We start from the raw sequence: 17,191 nt of genomic DNA on the forward strand, positions 1-17,191 counted from the left end.
CCTTTCTTCTGCTTGATTGTATTTTCAGACTCAGTCAGTGTAATCTGACAGATGAAGGATGTTCAGCTCTGTTCCAAGTTCTATCATCAGATTCCTCCACTGTGAGAGAACTCGACCTGAGTAACAATCAGATTCAGGATTCAGGAGTCAGACTCATTTCTGATCTACTTAAGAATCCAAACTGTAAACTACACACTGTGGGGTAAGTCTGAATCGTTCAGTGTGACCCTCAACATAAATACAACCAACAACAGAAGAACACTCACCTACTGATACTCACATCTGCATTTAAATGTCACTGTGTTTCTGCAGATTATCAGATTGTGGTGTAAGAGAGGAAGGTTATGCTGCTCTGGCTGAAGCTCTGAGATCAAACCCATCATCAGAACTGATGGAGCTGGATCTCAGAGGGAATGATCCTGGAGATTCAGGAGTAATGAAGCTCTATTATTTAATACAGGATCCAAACTGTAAACTGAAGAAAATGAGGTAAGTTATTTAAAAGCAATGAATTTAGACTAGAAGAGATGAAGGGTGAATAATTCAGCCACTAAATGTATTTGTGCTACACTCATCCAGGAGGTAACAAAAGAACCCAGACAAACAAATAAAGAACTACAGGCCGTACTTACCTCAGTTAATGTTCATGATTCCACAATAAGAAAGACAAATGTGGAACTTTTTGGAAGACTTGGGTTCTGTTAGTGTGACGGTCAAGACGACGTCATAACTGATGAACCATGAATTCGGTTTTCTATCAGAACATCCTGAAGGAAAATGTCCACCCATCAGTTTGGAACCTATAGCTCAAGTACAGTTGGGTCCTGCAACAGGTTCTGATTGTAGTTGTTACTGCCAAGGTCGGCACAACTGGTTGGGGGGGGGTGATTACTTTTTTCACATATAGATATAGGTTTTGAATAAATCTTTCTCTATCTGAAACATTTGCATTTTTTCTAACAAAAATGGAAGAACTTGGGTGTGGGGCAAATACTTTTTTCACAGCTCTGCATTAAATCAGGGGACTAATCACTTTTTTTTACTGTAATTCTAGTTTAGAAATGTTTAATTCATTTTCAGAACTACAGCATTTTGTTATTACTTCAATGTTTAAATCAAACTCTTTTACTCAAGTTCTTTTATTTAAAATTTTGGGCTGTAAATCATGTAGAAAATAATTAATTCCCTAAAAAAAAGTCACTAGTTTGTCTAACATCAACAGATCAATGCTGAAGTGTAAAATCCACATAATTTCTCTAATTGTTTTTAAATGTTTTGTAATATTACAGATTTTTTTTTATCAGTGAAGTAAGTTTTAAAGAACATACAGAGCTGTTGATTAAACCTAGATTTTCTTTTTTTTTCTGTGATTTTCCTTGATTTACATCTGTAGGACCGGATTATCATCCAGAATCAGATTTATGAGTTAGAGTTTTAATATATAATAATATAATGGTAAACATGATCTTATTTGTCTGCAGGTTGGTAAAAACTGATGATGCTGAGAAAGCGTTAAAGTCTCTGAGTGATAAACTTCATGTGAACCCGTTGCTGCAGAGTGAGCTGGATCTGAGTCACAAAATAAAAGGAGATTCTGGAATGATGTTGTTTTCTGCTCTACTGAAAGATCCACACTTCAGACCAAAGAAACTCACGTACGATATTTTATTCAATTATGTGCTTCTAAAATAGTCGTTAATAACAATTTACTCATCGCTTGATCTTAGGTCCATAATCAATTTAATAAACCTCTGTTTGATATTCTCACTACCCTGTTAGAGAAAGCTATTTAATAGAGGAGCAGAAATGCATTAAGAAGTTTAATAATGTTTTTTTTATTTACACTGATGAACATCCACAAACCTTCACTGATTTCAGCTGAAGAATTAAGTTTATTATTTACTGAGAACTTGATACTGTTTCTTAGTGACATTTAAATTAGAATTGCAAATACAAATCAAGAAAACAAATAAAGACAGTTTCTAACAGCGCCCTCTCTCCGCAGGTTGTGTGGGTGCAGCTTAACAGAGAACGACTGCACTACACTGGTTTCAGCTCTCAGTATAAACCCATCACACCTGACTGATCTGGATCTGAGTCAAAATCCAATAAAAGACTCAGGAGTGAAGAAGCTCGTTCCTCTACTGCAGAATCATAAATACAAACTGGAACGACTCAAGTAAGTTCAGTAATATTATTATATACACATATTTGTTTTATTAATATGTTCATATTTCTATTAGTCATTAATGCCAGTGTACAGTGTACAATCACTTTAAGATCAAAACATTGTTTTTTTAATGCAAACTATTAGAAATGTTTCTTTAATGGGTATGTTTAACTATTAACAACCATTAGCTAACTTTGCCCAACTGTTCTACTGAGCAACATCTACTCCCATCTCCAAAAAAACCCCCAAAAACAGAAGTTACCCTTTGCTTTAAGGTGCTTGGGTGATGCAGCAGTAAAACACACTAGCACACCAAAGCTGACATCTCAAATTTTCTAAGTTTGAATCTCAGCAACAGGCAGCCCAGGCACCTACACAGAAAATGAATGCCTAGTTTGTTGGGTTGGATTGCTGGTGGGAATTTCTCATAACTGATGCAGTTACGCCCTCTGCTGGCTGATTGATGGTGCTGCACAGAGACAGGGGATAATGGAGATCAGTGCAAGACTCTCCGTACACAATACCTCTGCCATGTCAACTCGCTTTGTGCTGGAAAAAAGATGCAGTTGGCTATTGCACGTGTGTCGGAGGGGGTGTGTGTTAGTCCCAGCTCTCCTCGGTCAGTAGAGGAGCTCAGCAGCAGTATAGAGGAAGCAAAATGCAACCGAGTAAATGTATATGACTACATTGGGTCAGAATGGAGGGAGAGATGGGTAGATTAGGAAGATCTTGAGCTGCTTTAGAGAAACTTTCATTCTCATATCATCATGTAAATGCTAATGAATTCATTTTTTTATGATTTTACTTACAGACTGAGTGATTGTGAGATCTTAGATGAAGGTTATGTTGCTCTGGCTGGAGCTCTGATGTCAAACCCACATCTGACACATCTGGATCTCAGTGGAAATAATCCAGGAACAGAAGGAATGAAGATGTTTGATGATTTATTGAATAAACCAAACTCTAAACTGGATGTGAGGTGAGTAAATTTAACTTCTTGTGTTTAAATCAGTCAGTAAAGCTCAGAGTGAGAAAACATCTTTAATACTTTTTATTATAATAAATAATATTTTATTATAGATTATCATTCAAACAGTTTTATTAATTTTCTCTCTTTTCACTTCAGCACTTTATATTCTGCATGTAAACAAACACGTATTTAAATATAGACGGATCAAATGTGGATGGATCAATGGATGTGGATGAATTATCATTATTATTTATTGTTCTGTAGATTTCTGAGCCCTGAGATGGATGAAGCTTGTGATTATCTAAAAGAAATGGGTATAAAAATGTTAAAACTGAGTGAGGTGGATCTGAGTGGAAGAAATATTGGAGATTCAGGAGTTAAACATCTATCGACTGTACTGAAGGATCCACACTGCACGATTACAAAACTCACGTACGTTTTTTTTTCTACCAGTACATTAAAAAAGTATATAATAGTTTATAAATGTTTCAGCTTTATTAAATGTTATGTTTTTATCATTTTATAGACCTGACTGCATTCAAAACTACATTCAAATCAAGACATAAATAATCATTTTTACAAAGTTTAGTTTCAGAATAGTTGGGACAGAGTGTGAAATGCTAATGAGAAGCAGGGAGGTGTAAATGTACTTTGATCTCTACTTCAAAAAAGAAAATAGAACAGAAACAAGATAAGCAATGTTTTACTGTTACTCAGTGGTTGTGACCTTTGTGTGTGTGTGTGTGTGTATATATATATATATGATGTTTCTGAGTGACAGATTTATATATTTGTGTTCTTTCTGCAGATTATCAGATTGTGGTGTAGGAGATGAAGGTTTTGCTGCTCTGGCTGAAGCTCTGAAATCAAACCGTTCATACATGAAGGTGCTGGATCTCAGAGGGAACCATCCTGGAGAATCAGGAGTGCAGAAGATCTTTAGTGTATGTGATGGTGGATTGTATAAACTTCTAACACTACGGTCTGGAAACTGGAGTGAAATTAAACTGAGGTGAGAGATTTTTGTTTTCATCACTTTACTGTTGTAATATTATTAACGTGTGTATCAAAGGAAAGATCTGAATCTAGTGTGACACCTAAGTTTTTTACATCAGAGCTGGGAGTAACAGAGAAAGTGTTTAGGTTTAGCACCAGGTTAGAGAACTCCTCCCTCACAACTTTAAATCCAACAAGTAAAACCTCTGTTTTATCTTAATTAAGTAAAAGAAAATTACACGACATCCAGTTTTTTATGTCGTTTACACTTTAATCTTCTATCTTACTGATTGTGTCGGTATCATTTGGTTTGGCTGATATATACAGCTGTGTGTCAGCAAATAATAGAGGTCCCAGTACTGACTCCTGTGGAACACCACACTTTACTTTTGTGGTTTCTGAGCATTTATTATTTACATAAACAAATTGAGAGCGGTCAGTCAAATATGATTGAAACCAAGAGAGTGCGAGTCCTTTAACACCTACTGTATTTTCTAGCCTCTCCAGTAAAATGTTCTGATCGACCGTATCAAACGCTGCACTAAGATCTAATAGAACAAGAAAAGAGACACATCCATTATCAGAAGACATTAACAACTCGTTAACTACTCTAATTAATGCGGTTTCGGTACTATGGTTGGGTCTAAATCCTGATTGAAATTTTTCATGAATACATTTTTCATTCATATAAGAACATACTGTAACTGTTTAGAAACTTTTTCTAATATCTTAGAGGCAAAAGGAAGGTTTGAAATTGGTCTATAATTAGACAAAACATGTGGATCAAGATTAGGTTTTTTAATCAGGGGTTTAATAACAGCACTTTTAAACAATTTAGGTACATACCCAAGGCTAAGGGATGCATTGATTAATGTAAGCAGGGGTTCTACAATAGCTGGGAGTAAATCTTTAAGTAGACGAGTTGGAACAGGATCGAGTATACACGATGATGACTTCGATGATTTAATCAACACAGTTAGTTCATTTTGGGAGATTGGATTAAAGGAATTTAGTTGGATTACCTTATTAGATAAGTCACTATTATCACCAATGCTGCTCAGAGTTCATACTTAACATGTGATACACTCTGACTCTGAAGTCGTATTCTTTCTATCTTGTCATTAAAGAATTTTAAAAAATCATGGCTGGTACAGTCAGGTGGTTATTAGATTAAGATCCATTGACGTTTTTAGTTAATTAGTACACTGTCTCGAAAAGGAATCTAGGATTGTTCTTATTTTTCTCTATTAAGGAAGAATAAGAAGAAGATTTAGCTTTTATAAGGGCGTGTTTATACTCAGAGCATCTTTCCATGCTATCCTATACACCTCCAGTGTAGTGTGACGCCACTTGCGTTCTAATTTCTGTGCTGCTTGTTTAAGAGCACATGTGTGATCATTGTACCATGGAGCAGCTTTTTCTCCCTAATCAATTTAGTTGATGTTTCTGGATGTTTCTTCTCTACAGGCTGTTAACAAGTCCTGATGCAGAGGAAGCCTACACCACTCTCAATCAGCTTCTAGGTAAAAATATCTTACTGCAGAAGAAACTCGATCTGAGCTCCAAAACACTGAAAGAGATCAAAGTGAATCATCTATCAGCTCTGCTGGAGGATCCACACTGTACAATCCAAAACCTTACGTAAGAGGAACCATTTTCTACACTTATATTATTCATTTATTCTACATATTTATTATAAATAAATGCTACAGATTATATGAAGGGAATTCCAAAAACCCAGTTGTGAACATAGTTTATGGTTTATGGATTGCCACAATGTGGTCAGGTGTATCCTGTTTGCTTTAATAATTTTTGAGATGTGTCTAAAACTCTATTGGATTCCATCTCTTGAATTGATGTGATACAGTTTGGAAAGGCACATCTGGGTCTAGTGCAATTTACACTGCAGTGCATGGACAAAAAACAAACCATGGAACCGTCTGGCTCTCAAAGATCAAACAGTGATAAGACATAGACACAAATCAGGGCGAGTATATAAAACTATATCCACGGCTTTGAGTGTATCTCAGTTATTTTGGAAGAAGCTTGAACGAGTCATGAACCTTCTTTGTGTTGGCAGTCTAGCCAAACTGCGCATCTAGGTAAGAAGGTCAGGGATGTAAGAAAGAACCGAATGATCACTATAAAAGTGCTCCAGAAGTCCTATGAAGAAATGTGAGAACATGTTGGATGGACAACCACCTTAAAGACCCTCTCTAAATCAGGCCTTTGTGGCAACGTGGTGAGATAAAAGCCACTGTTGATTAAAAGGTACAAAAAATTACCAGAAATCAGCTAGAAAGGTACTTTGTGTTACATCTGGACAAAGAGAAAAAGAGATGAACTGGTGGAATGAGGACATGCAGGAGTGTTTAAGTCTGTGAAAATAAACTGGGAGGCAAAGGCTAATTAGAAGGCGTGTGGCAAGCTGTATGGGAAGTTGGACACTAAGACAGGTGAAAAGGACTCGTACCGATGGCCACAGAGGAACAAATGGATATAGCAGGTTGACAAATGAGAGTGAGTGTAGTGAAAAACTGGAAAGAGTATTTCCAGATGACAAACCAGTGGAGGCATGAAATGGCAGTGAAGTTTTTAACTAGATTGTTTAACAAAATCTTGGAATATGAGAGGATCTCTGAGGAGTGGAGACGAAGCATAAAGTTTATAATTCTTAGGAATAAGGGTGACGTGCAGAACTGCAGTAACTACAGAGGCTACAGCATTAAGATCTGTGTGTGTGTGTGTGTGTGTGTACTATTGCAAATAAAAATCTACAAAATAACTAGAGATTGCATTTCTGGAGAAAATGCGAGTGTGATTGCCGTGTGCCGGTCGGCGGGCGTGCACGGGTATCCCGACGCCGTTTCTAAGCCGGGAGCGGCATCGACGGGCCGGACGGGTCAGAGTCGGAACGACGTCGATGGCGGTGCGGCAGGTGGACGGGCGTGGCAGGTTGGGGGTGCGCATGCATTTAGAAGTGGTGCGTGGGGTGTGAATACTTTCTCCCAGACAGGCCACTGTATCTGTGCACAAGCTGTGGTGTGAGCACAAGTTCACTCTGGGTGTGTTTGAAAAGCCAAACCTGTAAATAAATGCATTTGTGCACGTTTCTACTGCTTACAAATCACTGCTCATCCATTTACATGTGATTATCACTGCAGCGGGCATGTTATTGCGCAATCTATGATCGGCTGTGTCTCATTTACAGCTTTCAGGCACAGTGCACTTACACAGTGCTCAGACTTCGGTCCCTACTTTAGCATTTAGCCATTCCCATTGATTTCAATGCATTCATTAGCATTGGAGCTAACGGATATAAATATCTTTTGTTCTGGTGCAACACGAACGATTTCACGCTCACTGCCAAATGTAACTTGCCTATAATTTCATTCTGTGTAGCGTTTTCACCTTAAAAATCATTAATACTTTAGTTACAGACCAAAATAAGTTCGTTTTCGGGTCGGCGGCCATGTTTTTTCTTCTGAACAGTTCGAGATGGCCGCATACGTCATCACCACGTGTGTTTCATGGAACGCCAAAAGTGTCAAGATTTTTCTTCAAAAATTTTGACAAAAATGGGCATAAATGCCACACAAATGGGCATATCCGAATGATTCTTTGGATTTGGGCGCTAATTAATGACCCGGTCGATCAAGAGTTGGAACGGCGTTGATAGCTCGAAATTTTTTTCAAAATGAATGGGAGTCAATGGGGCAAAACGGGCACCTTAAAACGGGCACTGTGGGCACAGTGTTGGTTCGATCCAAAAGCTGTATACAAGCAGTCCATTCCCGTATGGGCCGGACGATTTGGCGCTGGAACGGGGATATCTCGAAAATTGCGGATGAAGAAAGCCGGACAAAACGGGTGGAATAATAATAATATATTGAAAACGAAAAAACGAATAACAATAGTGTGCTTGCCTTTTGGCAGTCACACTAATAAAGACAGTTTCTAACAGCGCCCTCTCTCTGCAGGTTGTGTGGGTGCAGCTTAACAGAGAACGACTGCACTACTCTGGTTTCAGCTCTCAGTGGAAACCCATCACACCTGACTGATCTGGATCTGAGTAAAAATCCAATAAAAAACTCAGGAGTGAAGAAGCTCGTTCCTCTACTGCAGAATCATCAATACAACCTGAAACGACTCAAGTAAGTCCAGTAATATTATTATATACACATATTTAGAATCGGAACAGTGATTTATCAGTGCAGAACTGCAGTAACTACAGAGGCTACAGCATTAAGATCTGTGTGTGTGTGTGTGTGTGTACTATTGCAAATAAAAATCTACAAAATAACTAGAGATTGCATTTCCGGAGAAAATGCGAGTGTGATTGCTGTGTGCCGGTCGGCGGGCGTGTACCAGCTATTAGCCAGCCTACCATCTCATTAGATCTTTTTAGCAGGCTTTGCTCTGCCTGGTGGTGCAACTGCCCTGCCAACATGTTGTTAGAAGTGTATGGTAAATTTTGAATGTACTTCTACAGTACATACAGATTATTTTGCTTCATTAAAGCCTGCTCAGAGCACTGTCTCTTGGACTTGGCACCAATCAATCACACAGCTTCAATCCGCTCCCACTCCCCCACCTGCACCCATATACAATGAATTCTGAGTAGACACTTGGCTGGCTAATAGCATAGTGGTAGGCTAGTGTAACAGACTCTTGTGCCACCCAAGCACTTTATTACTATTAATATAACTAATGTTGTTCTAAAAAAACTGATACCAACTTCAGAGTATGTTTAATGTTACACAGCAGAATTACAAAACAACAATCTTGAGTTTCATCAAGCAGACCAGTCTCAGAACCCTGAGCAATAAGAAATCCTGAGTTCTAGGATCAGAACTTTACACAAACAGGTTAAGTTTAGCTCCATGATGAAATAATTCAGGAGAAACTCGAGCTGCTGTAGAGAAACTTTACCAAGTTCCTAAAGTTCTGATTCATCTAATCTTTTTTATGTTTCTACTTACAGACTGAGAGATTGTAAGATCTCAGATGAAGGTTATGTTGCTCTGGCTGAAGCTCTGAAATCAAACACCTCATCACCTCTAACTGATCTGGATCTCAGTGGAAATAATCCAGGAACAAAAGGAATGAAGATGTTTAATGATTTATTAAATAAAGCAAACTCTAAACTGAGAGTCAGGTGAGTAATTTTAAATTCTTGTGTTTAAATCAGTCTGTTAATACATTTATTTTATTATAAATTACCATTAAACAGAACTGAAACTGTTAGCAGAAAAGTTTATTCTTCTGGTGGAATTATAGTTCCGGACGGGTCAGAGTCGGAACGACGTTGATGGCGGTGCGGCAGGTGGACGGGCGTGGCAGGTTGGGGGTGCGCATGCATTTAGAAGTGGTTCGGTGCGTGGGGTGTGAATACTTTCTCCCAGACAGGCCACTGTATCTGTGCACAAGCTGTGGTGTGAGCACAAGTTCACTCTGGGTGTGTTTGAAAAGCCAAACCTGTAAATAAATGCATTTGTGCACGTTTCTACTGCTTACAAATCACTGCTCATCCATTTACATGTGATTATCACTGCAGCGGGCATGTTATTGCGCAATCTATGATCGGCTGTGTCTCATTTACAGCTTTCAGGCACAGTGCACTTACACAGTGCTCAGACTTCGGTCCCTACTTTAGCATTTAGCCATTCCCATTGATTTCAATGCATTCATTAGCATTGGAGCTAACGGATGTAAATATCTTTTGTTCTGGTGCAACACGAACGATTTCACGCTCACAAACAACAATCTTTAGTTTCATCAAGCAGACCAGTCTCAGAACCCTGAGCAATAAGAAATCCTGAGTTCTAGGATCAGAACTTTACACAAACAGGTTAAGTTTAGCTCCATGATAAAATAATTCAGGAGAAACTCGAGCTGCTGTAGAGAAACTTTACCAAGTTCCTAAAGTTCTGATTCATCTAACCTTTTTTATGTTTCTAGGTCTGAACTTTATACTCTAAATAGATTACTTTTAAATTATTTTAAATAAACTGTGAAATTCATTTTAATTCATCATACATTTTAAATAATTTAAAACCATTTTATATTTTACATGTTATATATCATTAATATTATTGTTTTGTAGATTTCTGAGCCCTGAGATGGATGAAGCTTGTGATTATCTGAATAAAATGGATATAAAGATGTTAGACCTGAGTGAGGTGGATCTGAGTGGAAGAAGAAATATTAAAGATTCAGGAGTTAAACATCTATCGACTGTACTGAAGGATCCACACTGCATGATTACAAAACTCACGTAAGTTCATTATTTCATCAGTACAGTTGCAGAGGTTTAATGTTGTAACCCACCACCACCAGACCTGGACTTAAATCTCAGTGGTGCCACCGGCCTGGTTGGGCGCTTTACAGAAACACTTGAACATGAAGTGAAGAATAAACATGTGATCACCTGGAACAGGGACACTGATGTAGATCTGGTAGCGACAAAGTTGAGATTAAGAAATGACTCTGTTGACACTATTCTGGTTTTACAAGCAAATTATTTATTTCAAACCAAAACAGTATCGGTCCGAACACTCGAGTAGCTCGGGAGAGTAGCAAGCCAATTTCTGCTCTCCCGCTCAGCCAAACTCCTCTCCTTATATACTCAAGCTTTACATACAGGAGAACATCTGTTTTCAATAGCATTCAAACACAAAGAAAAAGAGCCTGACGACTTGTCCACAGAAGGCATTGGCTCTAGATTTCCAACTGCCCCATGAGACCCCAACAGAAATCTGATCTCACCCGGGACCCCAGGCTCCTGTGACAGAGTGTTTACATTAATCAATCATCTTCTATAGGTGAAACACATTCTTAATCATTACCCATAGCGCCAGCAGTGGACAAGACAATCCAGATGTGAGAATGCCTCCGACTGGGGCACCCTAGCTCCTATCAAAATAACTTCAGCAGAACTAACAGTTGAAGAGAAAGTTAATATGTTCTAAAAGAGGTTACTGAATAAAATATTTCATATAAAACTTCCAGATACATCAACTCCTAACTGTCTGGTTTAGCAAGAGAAAATAGAAGCAGCTCCATGTGCTGGTTGAGGCGTGTACCAGCCTGTAGGGAGCTCAAATTAAAGGAGAATTAAGGAAAATATTAAATCACCATGACTAATAAAGCTGTTCAGGCATTTTTAATGTGTCTGATTTGTTACAGTAGTTTCTTGTATAGCAAAAAATACAAATAGAATGTAAATAAATGTGATCAGAAGCGAGTGTGCAATAAAAATAAAATATCACTTATTTGTTGTGAAATTATCATGAATTTCCTCCTGGATGGTTCATGTGGGCAAAATATAAATAAAACATCATCAGAAAACAGCCTGATGAACAAGATCTAAACCTCAACTGATCCTCAAACCCTGCAGAGTAAATAAAACCTTCCGGGAACAGTGAGGGGGAAAATTCTCAAGAGGAACAGACATGATTTAATTTCACAACCACCAACATGTAGCTTATAATATTATATTCTTTATAAATACTTTTATTCAGATGTTCTTCTTCTCTCTCTGCAGCTTGAGGAACTGCAGCATTACAGATAAAAGTTGTACTGATCTGAAATCAGCTCTTGATGTAAATCCATCACACCTGAAAGATCTGGATCTGAGTAACAATCAACTAGGAGATTCAGGAGTGATTCAGATCTCTCATCTACTGAAGAATCCACAGTTCAAACTCCACAAACTCACGTTAGTATTTTATTATCATTTATTTATTACCAGATCATTGGTGTTGTACTTTGAACCAAATTATAAACCAACAGTAAATTTAAATAATTAAATATTGTTATTATTTCTGCAGATTATCAGATTGTGGTGTAAGAGAGAAAGGTTATGCTGCTCTGGCTGAAGCTCTGAGATCAAACCCATCATCAGAGCTGATGGAGCTGGATCTCAGAGAGAATGATCATGGAGATTCAGGAGTAAAACCGCTTTATGATCTAGTACAGGATCCAAACTGTAAACTGAAGACACTGAGGTGAGAGAAAATAAATGACACTCTTTTTATTTCTACTCCTTTATTTGAAGCTCCACTGATATATTATGTGTGAGGAAAAGTTTGTGAACCCTGTAGCATGAATTGATTAATTTAACACTCAGAACAATCTTCTGCTGCTGGACTCGTACAACAGTGAGGAGAAACTTTACATCATTTAGGGATTTCTAGCATAAATGAATCATGAAATAAAATCAGTTATTGTTGTAAATGAAATGTAATTTAGAATAGTGCTGCTCTATGTTTCTAAAGGAATTACAAACTTTTTCTTACATCTGTACCACCTTAAATCATTACTAACAGTGGAGAACACAGTGAGATTAATCACATTAGTGTATTAGCACATCAGAAGCCCAGCAGGTATTGTAGGTGCTTCCACCTGAGAACCTGTGATTAAACCTCAGACCTGCTCTCACCAGGTTTATGTTTCCCTCATAGTTACCTAACTTTGTTAAACCTCCCATAAACCAGCAGTGTGTTGTACCTTGTACCCACAAGCTTCATTCACACCCTGACCCCAATCAGGATGAAGTGGTTACTAAGAATGAATGACTGACTTAACTCTGTTAACTCTGTGGATGCCACACAGCAGTACAAGTCCTGTGTACCTGGGTTTGATTCTAATCTCCAGATCTACATCACTGATGATCTCTTAGTCTGAAACTTTACTGTTAATTTATTATTTTTCTTAAAATGTTTTTCTCTCTGCAGGTTCTTAAAGTCTCATAGAGCAGAAGAAGCCTACACGTCTCTTTGTTCCACTCTGGGTCAGAACCTCTTAATACTGACCCAGTTGAAGCTGAAGAGGAACCCAGGGGGGGTATCAGGAGATTCCAGAGTGAAGCTTCTCTCAGCGTTTCTGCAGGACTCTCACTGCAAACTGCAGAAACTCCAGTCAGTACTTCACTCTTCAGCTGCTCGTGTTTGTAGTTCAGAGAGAAATGAGATTTATTAGCACATGAATGTTAAACTCCGTCATTCTGAACTACAAGAGCTTCTTTCATTCAGTGCCATCATTACAGGTTCTGGTACTGCATGTAGATTGATGTCATTTATACTAAATAATTACCTAGTAAATTCACACACACACACACACGAAGATGAAAATAATTTTGTCATAATTTCTGTTGTAATTCTGCACGTTTAACACCACTAACTCACACCAGGCTGAATTGTAATAAAATTCTTAAAGGTTGTTAGTAGGGCACTAAAAAGTGTGTATAATAAGAAAATAATGTAGTTACTCTGGTGAAACACTGCACTTCTGATTATGAACACTTCCCCAGTACAGCAGCATTTTAAATCTGGTACAGTATTATTCTTATAATTATAATAAACAATGATGGAAAAAACAAAAACCTCTTACATAACTACAGAGAACAGAATCAGTAAGTGTCTGATATTTAAGTAACTCATCATCTGAATATGACAGATAAATTCGGGGGGTTCTGTTGTGTTTAGGATTAATGACGATGATCTAACCATGGAGAGCTGTTCAGCTTTATGTGAAGTTCTGAGATCAGGATCCTCCAGTCTGAGAGAGCTGGACCTGAGCAACAACAACCTACAGAACTCTGGAGTACAGAAGCTCTGTGAAGGACTGAAGAAGAAAGAGTGTAAACTGGAGGTTCTGAGGTAATGATGCTCATCATCTACACTTCTGTAATCCACAACATCTCATGGTGTTGAGTAAACCACAGAACATGACGTTAACGTTTACAGGTGAGTGCCTGGTCACCAAGCCTTACCCAGTCAGGTTTAGCTGAAAGGGTAACATGGAGCCATCTTGTGGGCTCACAACCTGCCCGGTGATGGTTAAAGACTAGGCTGGTAGCGCCCAGGTGGCACAGCAGGATATTCCACTGCACACCAGCACCGAGATTCTGAACTCCTCGGTTTAAAACTCGGCATTGACAAACCTTTGCCTGTGCACTGTGGAGCAGCAAAGTATCAGCACCATTAAGTTAAGGTTTCCTTCAGGTGACGGAAAAGAACCTCCTCCTAGTAAAAATTATAAATAAATTACATTTATATAAACTTAAATACATAAATAAATTATGAAGCTAAGAAATAATTCTAAATCACTCCTTGCTGTTTTTATCAGAATCTACACCCTGTCCCAACTTTTCTGAAACGGAGGTTTCTGTGTTCTTTCTGCAGATTATCAGATTGTGGTGTAGGAGATGAAGGTTTTGCTGCTCTGGCTGAAGCTCTGAAATTAAACCGTTCACACATGAAGGAGCTGGATCTCAGAGGGAACCATCCTGGAGAATCAGGAGTGCAGCAGATCTGCGACGTATGTGATGGTGGATTGTTTAAACGTCTAACAGGACAGTCTGGAAACAGGAATAAAATTAAACTGAGGTGAGAGATTTTTGTTTTTATCACTTTACTGTCGTCTCTAAAATCTGATGATTTAACTGTTGCAGAATTATTAGATTTAAACTACCAATGAATGTAAATCTGATTCTGATGATGAAGGAGGAAACAGTGCTGGACTCTGATTGGACGTTTCTAATGAATATGAAATAGATCTGAACTATGACAGAAATGTAAACAATTAGAAAGTAGAAAACTAAATATAAACTCTCAACATCACTTCTTATTTATCTTATACAAGAATTATTATAAACTGTTACTAATCAGATTCATTCATTAACAATAAAACTAGATTGTCCAGGTGAGAGAGGGTCTTGTGTGTCATATAGATGTTGGCATCATCCACCCCAGTGTGTGGTCGGTATGCAAACTGCAGTGGGTACAGTGAGACCTCAGGTGATGTAGAACCTCTCTCAAAGGTCTTCATGACGTGTGATGTCAGAACCACAGGTCTGTAGTCATTGAGATCGCTGGGACGATTCTTTTTCAGCACCGTAATGATGCAGGAGGTCTTCCACAGTGTAGGTATCTTCTTCAGTCTCAGAGAGAGATTAAAGAGGTGCTGTAGGGGAGCTGCCAGGTAGGGCTGTCGGTAACCGCAATTTTGCAATACCGCGCTATAGGCCAGCCAACCGCAGGAGATACCAAGCAACCGTCTCAACCGCAATGTTCACGTTTTTTCTTGATTAATGATCAAATTGAGTTCACACTCAATAAAATACTTGTAATTTAGACTATATTCAAACAGCCTCGGCGTACTAAAACACTTAATGACGGTTAATATGGCATTACAGCCTGCAAATATTCTCTTGCTGGAATGATTTAAATGTATTTTTTTGTGGAATAAAAATTTATTGAAACGAATAATAACTTAAAATATATATATAGTATATATTGTTATGTTAATTATACCTACTAAATAGATAGTTAATAGTGGCGCGACAGCCAGGCTAGATTTCCTCTGCTCTCTAAAGTCACATGCAGGTACAGTACAGGTGTATTAGTGTAACGAGCACCATCAGAGAGAGTTTTAGTGAACATCGCTACCCCACTCAGATCCTCTCTGAAACCACATCAGGTGAACATGTTGGTTTTTCTAGTGCTCATGATAACACAGGTTTAAGGTCTTATAGACTTTATTCTTTATTGTAAATGAAAGGTTTCATTTTATTATTTTTTTTTACCATATTTTGATAAAAGCCTAAACAGTTAGCTTTTTTTCGTTTCACAGTGTATAAATAACCTAGGCTAGAAGCTAAATTTAAACCTTTTTTAATAGAGAAAAGTCGTGCATTCTTATTGTGCATCCTTGCTCTGTTCTGTATGTAACAATAAACACACACTTGATTTGTCTTAAAACTGTCTCATCTTTGTCATTATAAAGCAATAATATACCAAATTATAGCCTAACAATAAAGCTTGTTTATATAACTCTAAAATCCAGATAAATTAAGTAATTTTCAAAAACAAAAGAAAAAAATTGCGCTAATACCACATATTGCCGTGTTTAGCCACCCTAAATTCCCAAAGAGGAAATTCTTTCACCGTGACGGCCCTACTGCCAGGCACATACCTTTAGCATCCTGGGGTTGATGAAACTTTTGCTTTGGGCCCTTTTCCTTTTTTGTTATTTTAAAAATGTAAAAAATTAAAATAAAAATAAAAAGTTTTTTGCTTAAAATACGTGAATGTGTCATCTATAACTTTATGCCTTTTGGAGATCATTTCATCTTCAACTTGCTTAACTGTTCACAGTAACAGTCATTTTGACCAGGGGTGCCCAAACTTTTGCATGCCACTGTAGCATTAAAATAAAAAAAATAAAAACAGCCTCACCGATCAGCTATTTAACCCTTCATCCCACCATGTGTTAAAACTGGGGGGCCCGTACAGATTTTGGTGGAAACTCAACTGATCAGGAAAAAGTCCTGGGCAACACGTCTGTTCCACAGGTGAGTCTTCATCAAGCTGACCAGCATCTTTCCTTTCAACTCAATCTTATCTGTGTTCATGCCAGTAGAACGGTGTGCTGGCCACTCGCCCCGAGTGACAGGTGAAGCAGACTGTAGCAACTGTGCAATTATGTGATAAAAACTAGTTTTATAAGTAACATCTGCATCAACATGTGTAAAACAAGTTTCATAAGTGGGTTAGGATGATCCTGATCTCTCAAGTGATCAGAAAAATCAGTTTCCTAAACGGGTTGAAGGATGAGGTGCTGGTCACCACAGTCATATTCCAATAAAACTAGATAGCAGTAAATTCCATCACTGATTCAAGAAGAATTCATGTAAAAATTCCTGCTTTAAATTTTGTTTCGCGAAGTCTGAGCTGAGATTAAACACTAAAACAGCAAATTAAGCATGACGATCAATCTGAACCTCAGTGTTACCCTGTTCACTGTCGTTCATTTTATATGTTTGGTAATTGATGCTTCAGTAACATTGATACAGCGGCAGCTGAATATTGAGCATTTACATAGAGCCCTAGTACCACGTCCAAACCCAGGGGAAAGACCACATACCATTCTGGCCTGTTTTCTGAGATTGGGGGACAGAGACAAGTCTTACTGACCACAAGAGAGAAAGGCGAGCTGTACTGGAACCATAACCACATCATGATTTTACAAGAGACACAAAATTAAATCAG

At 38.0% G+C, this 17,191-nt stretch overlaps 1 protein-coding gene across 1 annotated transcript in view; it reads left to right on the forward strand.

Annotated features, from left to right (window-relative positions):
• Positions 1-17,191, forward strand: part of LOC134323457 (uncharacterized) — a 92,921-nt gene that overhangs the window by 74,119 nt on the left and 1,611 nt on the right. The window contains exons 21-36 of the mRNA XM_063004983.1: positions 29-202; positions 313-489; positions 1,482-1,655; positions 2,006-2,179; positions 2,982-3,149; positions 3,405-3,572; positions 3,949-4,152; positions 5,604-5,777; positions 8,117-8,290; positions 9,121-9,294; positions 10,243-10,413; positions 11,683-11,856; positions 11,969-12,145; positions 12,875-13,057; positions 13,625-13,798; positions 14,324-14,527. Of these exons, the coding sequence (XP_062861053.1) occupies positions 29-202; positions 313-489; positions 1,482-1,655; positions 2,006-2,179; positions 2,982-3,149; positions 3,405-3,572; positions 3,949-4,152; positions 5,604-5,777; positions 8,117-8,290; positions 9,121-9,294; positions 10,243-10,413; positions 11,683-11,856; positions 11,969-12,145; positions 12,875-13,057; positions 13,625-13,798; positions 14,324-14,527 (2,844 nt within the window). The remainder of the gene's footprint in view (positions 1-28; positions 203-312; positions 490-1,481; positions 1,656-2,005; positions 2,180-2,981; positions 3,150-3,404; positions 3,573-3,948; positions 4,153-5,603; positions 5,778-8,116; positions 8,291-9,120; positions 9,295-10,242; positions 10,414-11,682; positions 11,857-11,968; positions 12,146-12,874; positions 13,058-13,624; positions 13,799-14,323; positions 14,528-17,191) is intronic.

This window comes from Trichomycterus rosablanca, chromosome 11 (genome assembly GCF_030014385.1).
Source record: "Trichomycterus rosablanca isolate fTriRos1 chromosome 11, fTriRos1.hap1, whole genome shotgun sequence".
NCBI lineage: Eukaryota > Metazoa > Chordata > Actinopteri > Siluriformes > Trichomycteridae > Trichomycterus > Trichomycterus rosablanca.